Source organism: Cyprinodon variegatus, unplaced genomic scaffold (genome assembly GCF_000732505.1).
Source record: "Cyprinodon variegatus isolate N-32 unplaced genomic scaffold, C_variegatus-1.0 Scaffold314, whole genome shotgun sequence".
NCBI classification, from domain to species: domain Eukaryota; kingdom Metazoa; phylum Chordata; class Actinopteri; order Cyprinodontiformes; family Cyprinodontidae; genus Cyprinodon; species Cyprinodon variegatus.
The window spans coordinates 192784-203145 of record NW_015150767.1 but is presented as its reverse complement, the minus strand read 5'-3'; the positions used below and the strand labels follow the sequence as shown (position 1 = coordinate 203145).

Here is a 10362-nt window from a genome sequence, read left to right as displayed (position 1 = left end):
AAGAAGAATGTAGTAACATTTATTACACCAACCGAAAGTAAACTTTAGATTAACAGATGATTTAATGTTTTCTACTTGTCCTCAAAAACATTGGTCTATGTGTTATTTTAAGCAAAAAGTAAAATGGTGTAGTGAGTAAAAAGGTTAACTGTAAAAAAGTTGGATGAATGGTAACAGTTAATCGTGTTAGAATTGACTAATTACTTAAACAAGAGGGAGGAAAACAAAACACTAGATATGTAATACTTAAGAATTGGGTTCTGTGTGTGACCAGCGCAAGAGTTATGCATGTATGTTTGTTATTTCCTCTTTTGGCTCCAATAAAAATAATAATAATTAAAAAAAAAGTGATATATATTTTTGACCAGAGGGGTGTAAATGATAAAACTTCCTGGTTTTATTTTGAAAAGTCCAAGCCATCGTTGCTACCGTAATTCATGGTGTACAGGTGACCTATAAGATCTCTGTCAGGGCTGGAACTGCTGCATTTATTTTTTCTAGGGATTGTTTGAGAAGTAAGTCATTAGAGATGAGCATTCCTGTGGTGGATTTTAGTGTTTATAGTCTAAATAAGGAAGATGCTACAGACGAACAGCTGCGAACCCTGAGTGAGGAGCTGAAAAAAGCATTTTCACAAGTTGGATTTGTTTTCCTCGAAAATTCAGGGATCACGCAAGAGGAGGTGAGTCCTCCTGAGAAAGTGTACAGGTTTGATATATCGTCCAAAGTGAATTTCGTATTTTAGTTCTTGCATATTTCCACAGGTGGAGCGTGTAATGGACATATCTAAGAAGTTTTTTCTGCAACCAGAGGAGGAGAAGAAGCCCTTCAGCAGGAAGAGTTTCCCTAACAATCCCAACCACGGCTGGGTGTCGATGGAAACTGAGAGGCAGGTCATCCAGATGTGAAATAAACTCTTCACAAAATTAGAAGTGCCGTGTAAAATTATTCACACCATTTCACCTAAGACAGTCTAGCTGTAGACCCGCACCGTGAGGTTTCCTCCTGCGCTGTCAGAACCGGAAATCTTTTCGAGGCCTTTCAAAGTTATTCTTTTTCTTCTTTATAGGATAAAAACGAAGTTAATTCGAAGCTTTTCTAAAATAGAAGCTAGTTTACCGCAATATTAAACGTTCCCGTTGTGAATTTAAAAAGGAATAATCCTGTTTTATTGATGTAAAATGCATGTGTAATATAAAATGCATGCATAAATTTATATGCAAGACTAAATCTTCTCCTACACCATCTTCCTCTCCTTTGCAGCTGAAGCTCTATTTCTGTGTCTTTAAAACAAATTCTCCATTTATTCCCCTAATTTCTGCAGTAAATGAAGTCCCAGTGTTGTGAAAATTGGCACTTCCGGTTGCCATGGTGACTCACCAAATCTTGTTATGCACGTGTTTAACTGAGTGGACCTACTCAGAGTTAGTTCAACTTACTCACAGCAGCTTTTATGAAACTGACAATTCAGAGTTTCTGACCTTAGGCAAGATCAATTCAGAGTTGAGGATTTGAGCCTGAATTTGATAAAACCTGCTTTGTGAAAAGGAGCAGACATTTGTTGTGGTAACGTGAAAAGCTCATAGGGTATAAATAATTATAGAAAGCTGGGTGAAATAATATGTTAAATCTTGTTGACTGATCTTTAATCTGGAAAATATTTTTTTTAGGTTAAACCCGAGTCGGCCTGGAGACCTAAAGGAGGCCTTCAACACTGCATCATTTCACCCTGACATTGTAAGCGTTCACAGGGATGATTTTACTCAGCGTGTCTTTCTGTGTTCTTACATGTGTTTGTGTTCAGACATAATAAAAAAGACAGTGCTACAGTGCTTATCAGTTTGTGGTTAAAGTACAATTCAGTGGATGGTTTCACGTCTATCTTTATTGATCCAGACTCAGTATTACAGGAATAATGATAAGATTAGGAAACATAAGAAAACTCAGATATTAGTCTCGTTTACAATTTTCAACATTTAAGCAAATGTTCAAAAACTTTTAAATGACATTTCAGCTAACACTATCGCACATTTTATTCTATGATTAAAGTGTACTTGGTATAAAACAGCAAGATTGTAAGTATTTTAAAACGATAATTTTACCTCATCATAGCCACAAATATTCATTGGTTCTTTGTAAAAAAAAAAAATGATAAAGGGACAAAAAAAAAAAAAAAAAAAAAATTTTCCTGTAGGCTATTGGTGAAGGTGTCTCAAAATAGTATTTTTTGAAGACTTGTTAAAATGTAGACAATTGTGAACAGCCCCTTCACCATCCATAAAAAACAAAACAAAAAACATATTCAGTTGCTGGTTTTATAAAGTGCTGATTTTTGTTTATATCAGACCTCAATCAGGCCAGTCTCATAAATAAATCATAAATATACTTTGATCTAAAATATCCAGTCGTAAGTGGCTGTTTGTCTATTGTAAAAATGGAATTAAAAATTAGTAAATATTTCTTCAGAAAAGTGTATTTTCCTTAAATTGGAGCAGATAATTAAATTATCTGCCTTAAACCCTTTATAGGGCAAGTTACCATTTTTGAACACTTGCATATCCCTTACAAATGTAGTCCCCACCGTCCCTCAGTCAGGTCTAGAAGCACAAGATCTATAACCAGCCATTCAGCAAAGATGCTGCTACATGGCTGTACATCTTATTTTGGCATTTGACCAATTAGATGAACCCTTAAATGATATATTACGTACTGTAAATTAACTTAAAAAATGTAATAAGTCAAGAAAAAAAAGGAAAAAAGCTAATTAAGAAGTTAATAAGACTAGCTAATAATTATATTTAGGTTAATAAACTAAAAAAATGTAAGTACCAGTATCAGCATTAATGCCTCTATGGTTATGTTGTACAAAACAAAAACGTGTTTCTTTCACTTTGTGTTTTTAATGAATTTCTTGTAGAATCACTTTTTTTTCTTAATATATTCATTATTGACATAAATCTTTGCCATCAAAGTATCCATATTTTTTTTTATCATACAACGGTAATACGGTGTTGTCCTGGATTCCAATAACACTAATGGCTTGAAATTTAGATTTTGAAAGTTATTTCACCGAGTGCTCTCTAAAGGGTTAAACGGACAATTTTTAGCCCTTAAAATAAGCTGATTAGATGTGTCATTGAAATAATGTTTTTATTTATTTTAAATGTAAATCATCTTATGGTCTTACTTCCTTCCCAAATCGATGGCAGATGCTCTTATTTCAACTAACAGTCACAGATTTAATTCTTTTCCGTGTTTTTAGCCTTTTAACGGGTTTTCTTCCATGAACCCTATCCAGCCTTCATGTTCATGCTGTAATCCGACAGCATGATTCTGCCACAACCATGTGTAACTGAGGGGATTTTGTGCATTATGTGAATAGGTTAAAAAGAGTATTAATGCTTTTAGGAGGCGCTCAACATATGTAGTCTTTCTGTTGTCCAAAATATGCAAATCCCGTCTGGAGTTAATGTTTATTTTTTGGCCTTATTAAAACTGTACACAGATTTTAAATGTGACTAAGATCTGGAGAAATTCCTGGTTAGGAGCCTAAAGTTTCAGTGTGATGATCTTTGACCATGTGAGGTTCTCTTATCATGTTCAAACACTATCTGACATACAGGAGAGGGAATTGAGCTGATAAAATGGAGAAACCACTCATCCAAAGTGCATCCTTTTTTGCTCTAACAGATAATAGCCAGATGTTTTTTCTTGGACTTTATTGAATCTAGAGCTGAAACAATTTTTCGTATTAATCAATTATTAAAATAATCGTCAACTGATTTAATAATCAATTAATCGTTAACTGGAGGATAGAGACTGTAAAACATGTCTTTAGCTGAGAAAGCGACCCACTTAGAGCAGAAATGATATCAGAACTGAAAAAAAAATGTAAATATTATGCATTTAAGATCAAAAACGTTTTTATCTGTTAATATGCTCTATCCAGAAATCCTCAAGTGGAAAAGTTTTACTTTCACCTGGTTTAATTTAGTAAAAAATCTTCTTTAAGGAACCTAGTTGCAGCTCTATTTGCCTCCCTTTCCATCATTGGGAGTATTTGCCTTGTGTTGAGTAGTGGACTTTCACTCGCCTACTGCCAGAGTGAGCTCTTCACCGGTGGGAGCACGATTCAGCAATACATTCCTTTAGAAACAGTTGGTGCTTAGGGGGAATTGGGACCCAAAGCCTTTTTACTGCACAGACTCTTCGCCATTTGAACAACTGTGCTTTAATGCCTTTTAAAGCTCTTTTTCTTAGATGTAAAGGAATTAATAAATGATTTAAAAAAGATCTTTGGGAATAAAGCAAAGTAATAATGCTTCAAGGCATTTCTTTAGTAGTAACATTTCTAATAATATACAGCAATGCTTTAACAAGCTTACACTGAAATGAAATGAGCTTATGTTTTTGTAATCAGGAAACACAAAGTTATTTTTTTACAAAAAAATTACTTTATTTTTTGGCAGCTAAATGCATATAAAGATGCATGATAAAAAGTTTCTAAATTTTGGTTAGAACTTTTCTCTGCTCAGGTTACTTTGCTTCTCTACTCTGCAGAAATGGCCATCATCAGATGCTGTGAGAGGATTCCAAGAGATCCAAGTGTCTTTCTTCCAGCGCTGTAAAGAGTTGAGTCTGCGAGTGCTGAGGGTGATGGCCCAGAGCCTCGGTCTGGATCCAGATGTGTTCCTGCGAGCACATCGATTTATAGGAAGTAGGTTTTACAGATTCTCTCTCTGGTGTCATGGTGTATCATGGAGAGAAATTAATTCTGCTGAAACTGAATATGTAAACTTTCCAAGCTTATGTATTTTAATAGAGCTGCTGTTTCTCCTGTAGCTGATGAGAACGGCACAACGTTGCGCTCTCTCTACTATCCCCCGGTAAGAAGAGAGAGCGCTAAGGAGGGACAGCTGCGATGTGGCGAACATTCAGACTACGGCAGCATTACTCTGCTTTTCCAGGGCTCCGATGGTCTGCAGGTAACTCTTTCACCTTCTGTTAAGTATGTTCAGTACATGCATCAGCAGGATTTGATCATAGATTTTATATTGGGATAGATTTCAAATTTATAGAAGGTAAAGCTGTTTTTTTTACATGTTTCTTTAGCCTGATTTTTTTTAGAGTTGAATTCTTTATTTAAAGTATCATGCGATGCAATTTAGGGTCCTTTAATTGTTTACATTTTATTTTATTCGATTGCTGAATATGTTTTTAACCATGTTTTGTATGTGATCCTCCTTCCAGGTCTGCACACTAACAGGGGAGTTCATCTCTGTGCCCACTATCCCTGGAGCCGTCTTGGTTAACATTGCTGACCTGATGCAGCGCTGGACTAGTGATTACTTGGTCTCTGTGGTAAATTAAAAAGGATTTGACACATTTTCTTTGCTGTCTTAGCTGAAATGTTGACTGGATGTTAAACATCAAAATAGTTTTGAGCTGTTGATTGCAAAAGACAGCAGATATCCGGTTCACCAGCCCAGGTGATTGTTGTAGAGATACTTTAATTATTACACTCATTTTATGTTAAATACAAAGCTGATTGTCAAGTGGTTCCCACTTTTTTGTTTGAGATTCAAACTGCAGGTTTTTCCCCACTTAAAAAAAGTTCTTGCTTTTAGAGATTCCATAGGATTTCACTGAAAACTTAAAAGTTGATTCTTTTTTTTCCTCTTTTAATTGAAAGTTGTTAAAATTGCACAATAGGTGAAAAGCCTTTAAACATAAACACACAGAAAAAAATGTTTAACACCCTTTAAATAACTTTTCCCTGAACAAAATATACCGTAAGATTTAAGCACCCCAAATCAAAACATATTTAAAGTATTATTCAGTTATGATTTTTTACAATCTTGTATTTATTTACCTTTTCTTTAACACACACTCTAAATAAATCCTTTTTTACCATCTCAATACGTTTTAACTAGTAATGCCTAGTTTAAACCAAGGCTTTAAGGCGTGTGTCGATTAGTGGAGGGGGCATTCCCGTGAAGCGCGTATAGAGGCTTGCCTCATTTAGGGGAGGAGCCAAAATTGGATATTGGATATATTCTAAGAATAGATTGGTTATTTTTCCAACCAATTTAGTTGATTAAAACTATTTTGGTCATAATAAACAATATAATGATCAGAAACTAATCAAGCCACTGGTTTTAGTTGTATTATTAGTATTCAGAAATATTATTTTCTGAAAGTGATAGTGGTATCTGCAGTAGGGGTCTGTCTTTCTATCCAATGGTTATTGGGTCCAGGCCTGGACTTGGCTTTTGAAAGTGGCTATAATACTTAACTAGTATTTTGGACCAAAATAATGAATAAAATACTGACTGTGTCATTTAATCATAAAGAAAGCAACCATATAAAAGTTTATAATTTATGTAGAAGCATCACAAACATTATTGATTAATTTATTCAATGCTTCACAGACCAAAGCCATAGTGTCATTATAATCACACTGCATGTTTTACATTTGTTGTCCACTTGATGGCACGTGAGCAAACTAATTGGATGGAATGCTTCAGTGCTTTATGGAGCTTTATCTCGCCATCCATTATTTTAGCATTTCAATCTCAATGTACCATAAATTAATCTATAATCTTTCCGCACTTCAAACAGTCTGTGGCTCACCGGCTCCTTTTCTTTGGAACAAACTTTCCTGCAGTGTCATCTTCACCCAGCCACCCTCACAGGCCGCATTGCTGTTCTGTGAGTGAACATCTCCCAAATCCTAATTTGATTATCTTCACCTGGAGCCTGTTGTCTCCAGGTTGGGAGACACCCCCACCTATACTCAGTCAGAGAAGGGCGGGGCATAAATTAAAATGTTCCTGTAATGAAAAGCACAAACAGTTAAACTCATCCTTTGAATGTCCTTTTTTGGTATCCCACTACTTTTAACTTGTGTTAAATTCAGGTGTGTCCACTAATTAGTATCACAGGTGTCTACAATCTTGTAATCAATCAGGGGGCCTTAATATAGAGTTACAGGTAATGATTATGTGAATTTCCAATAAACACAAGATTTTCTGAATTGTAAATGCAGAAATTAAGTTGCTAAATGGAAAGACTGCAAAAAAAATTTTTTTTTTTGTTAACAAGATTTTACAATTTGATGAGTTGTTTTTAATGTCATATTGAAATCCTTATATTTCACATAACTGCTATGGAAGCACATCACACGGATCATGTGATCTTCAACTGGTCTGGTATAGTCATGGGTGCAATGTTTAAATGAATATTCTATTATACTTTTGTATAATAGGGTATAAATTTACACATACTGTGATATTTAAAACAGACAATTGGTCTTCATTGAGTTTTTCAACAGGATAATGGTCCAAAAAATTTTCCCAAATCAACACAAATGGTTCACCAGACTAAACAAACCCTCTGCTTTAATCATCTAGATTCCCAGACACCTAAATTGAAACCTAACCTAGGGGGGCTGCATACACCATAAACAGCAGGTTTAGCCATTATTATGATGTTACTGAAGTCTTATTTCCATTGTAAGACTTAGATCACAATTGTCAATGGCTCAAGTATTTTAGAAGGTTTGGAGTGTAGGATACATTATTAGCTGTTGTGAAGTGAGTTTACTTTAGATTTCTCCTCTACATCGCAAATTTTTTTCCAACATACATTTTAAGTGTCTGAGTGCCAAAGCCGTGCGGAAAACATGTGGCTCTACCCACCAAGCAAAAATTGGTTGAAAAGACAACATGATATGGTTCCAAACGTCTTCATGTGGTTGAAAGGTGAAAAGCTGTAATTTTCAGATTGCTGAAAAGACGTTGAAAACTGGGTTTGTAACGTCTTTTCAGCGTCTATTATTGGACTAAAGTGGGACAAAATTAGACAAACCAAACAGCCCAATTATTATCAACTATTTCTAGACTAAATCCAGACTATGACAGACTTGGCCTAAAAACCAACATCTAAATGATGTCTGGTGTTTGGGGGGTAGAAGTTAGAGTGGGAGTGGTGGCATCAGCCCTCCTCTATACTGTCGTCTGCTGGACCCCTGGCAGCGCAGAGAGGGACAGAAACAGGCTGAACAAACTAGTAAGACAGGCCGTTTCTGTCCTAGGCTGCACCCTGGACCCAGTGGAGGAAGTGGCTGAGAGAAGGGCGCTGTCCAAGCTTATATCCATTATGGACAATACCTTCCACCCTCTGCACCAGACTGTAGAGGAGCTGAGCAGCTCCTTTAGTAAAAGACTTTTACTCCCTATTTGTAAAAAGGAGCGCTACCGCAGGTCATTCATCCCTGCTGTAACCTGACTCTACAATGCAAGACTATAACAGCAATAACTTGTGCTATGTATAATTCACCATTGTATACCCTGTGCAATAACCTGTTTCTCTATATTTGACACCCAGTGCTATAACTGTATATATAAATATAAATATCCATCTCCTTAAATACCCATGTAAACACCCTGTGTACCTGTATAATGATCCTACTATAGAAAAAAAAAAGCTGTCATATGTGGACCATTGTATATACTGTATATATCCAAGAACCTTTTTTCTTTCTTTAGCACTGTCTTCTTCTCTTTTGACTATTTAAGCTGACGTAACGAGTAAATTTGTCCACTGTGAGATCAATAAAATCAAGTAATATGGCTTCCTGTCTTCGCAGCGTCACCGTGTTTTGCTGCCCCCAGTTGGAGACTCAAGCACTCGTCAGTCTTTGGCCTACTTCGTCCAGCCAGACGACGAGGCCCTAATCACGTGCTGCGATGGCTCAAACAAATACCCTCCCATCACAGGAGGAGACTACCTCATGCAGCGTTTCAGCGAATCGTATGGAAACAGCTGAAGATGCGCTCACCAGTCGGATCAAATGGTGCACAAATGCCAAATTTCTCCAGCACATAACATTCTTCATAAAGATTTGGATTCCACACCTTGACCTGGATGCAAATGGATCAACATTTTTAAACCGATGCGGGGAATAAATATTTTGTTTCCTTCTAGCAAAACAATCTAAACTGAATGAAATGTTTAAAGGTATTTTGAATAAGAAAGCTTTCATTGACTCCATGAAGTCATTCCACAGGAAACTTCCAAGTGGCAAACTGTTTTTTCTTTTTCACTGATGTGTTTGTAAGAAATTTTAAATCAGGATCTAATAAAACCATGTTTCCCCTTAAAATTAACTCACACTGTCCTTGATGTTAATAAATATTTTACTTTAAGTAGAGCTGGAAAATAAAGGATCACAAACGACATACAAACTCATCTGAGGAGGGAGACATACTGAAAACAAAGACCCAAATTATAAAGTGAAACAATTCAATATACGCATAGGAATAATTTCTTCAAATATCCACTTCAGAGGAAACAATGGATGCTAAACTTGGCCCTGATTCAGCTTTCTAATGCTAACACAATGGGCACTGTGTTAAAGTGACTGTCAAAGGTCCCTTTATGCTGTCCTTTAATCAGGTTGTGTAAGGAGTTCAAACACAAGTGCAAACAGTGCCCACCTCTGCAAAGATAACAGCCTGATCTTGAACATGAAGAGGACAAAAGAGATCAACATCAACTTCAGGAAGAACCGGTGTTCAGTCAGATGACCATACCCAGTCATTACCCATTTATTCTTGTAGTGTATCCCTTTAGATTTGTAAAAAAAAAAAAACACTTTAAACTACCTCATTGGGTGTGTATACCTTTAGTCATATACTAAAAAACTACTTAATTGCTTACTTTTTGGTGTTTTTTGAAGCATATGGCGATCTGACTTTCAATTGATTATTTTATACATGCCCAGCTCAGCTGTAGAGGTGGTCAACAGCACCAAATTCCTAGGGATGCACATCACAGACACCCTCACCTGGACTGTAAACACCACCTCACGGGTAAAAAGGGCGCAGCAGCGCATGTACTTCTTGCGGAGGATGAGGAGAGCCCACCTCCCCCCACCCATCCTCACCACCTTCTACAGAAGCACCATAGAGAGCGTTCTGACCAGCTGTGTGGTGTGGAGGCTGCAGCACCTCAGACTGGAAGAAGGTGAGAAGAGTAGTAAGAACAGCAGAGAGGATCATCGGGGCTCCACTTCCCTCCATAAAGACATTTCATCCCAGTGCTGCGTGTTCCGAGCCCGTAACATCATCAATGACCCCTCACACCCCCACCATGGACTGTTCTCCCTGCCACCCTCTGGGAAGAAGCTTTGCATCATTCAATGTAGGTCCAGCAACAGCTTCTTCCCCACTGCCATCAGACAGCTGAACTGCTGGGAGAAAAAAAAAACCCCAAAAACTCTAAATCATGTCACAAACTCTGCATCAAACAGATAACACCAAACCAAAAATACTGCATATTTGCACCATACATAGTTCA

At 36.7% G+C, this 10362-nt stretch overlaps 1 protein-coding gene across 1 annotated transcript; it reads left to right on the top strand.

Moving 5' to 3' along the window:
• Nucleotides 1-428: 428 nt before the first annotated feature.
• LOC107090884 (UPF0676 protein C1494.01-like) lies at nucleotides 429-9415 on the top strand. Its single transcript, XM_015384492.1, has 7 exons — nucleotides 429-682; nucleotides 765-889; nucleotides 1671-1737; nucleotides 4561-4717; nucleotides 4843-4985; nucleotides 5251-5361; nucleotides 8651-9415. Exons 1-7 carry the CDS (start codon nucleotides 530-532, stop codon nucleotides 8828-8830), a joined length of 936 nt encoding a protein of 311 aa, XP_015239978.1. The 5' UTR covers nucleotides 429-529; the 3' UTR covers nucleotides 8831-9415.
• The last annotated feature ends 947 nt before the right edge of the window (nucleotides 9416-10362 follow it).

What these genes read in the sequence shown, in the direction of transcription:
- LOC107090884 (XM_015384492.1), top strand. Translation starts at nt 530, where the DNA reads ATGAGCATTCCTGTGGTGGATTTTAGTGTTTATAGTCTAAATAAGGAA. An exon ending in CAGGGATCACGCAAGAGGAG is followed by an intron (nt 683 to 764) that starts GTGAGTCCTCCT and finishes ATATTTCCACAG; the next exon opens with GTGGAGCGTGTAATGGACAT. An exon ending in AGGGCTCCGATGGTCTGCAG is followed by an intron (nt 4,986 to 5,250) that starts GTAACTCTTTCA and finishes TCCTCCTTCCAG; the next exon opens with GTCTGCACACTAACAGGGGA.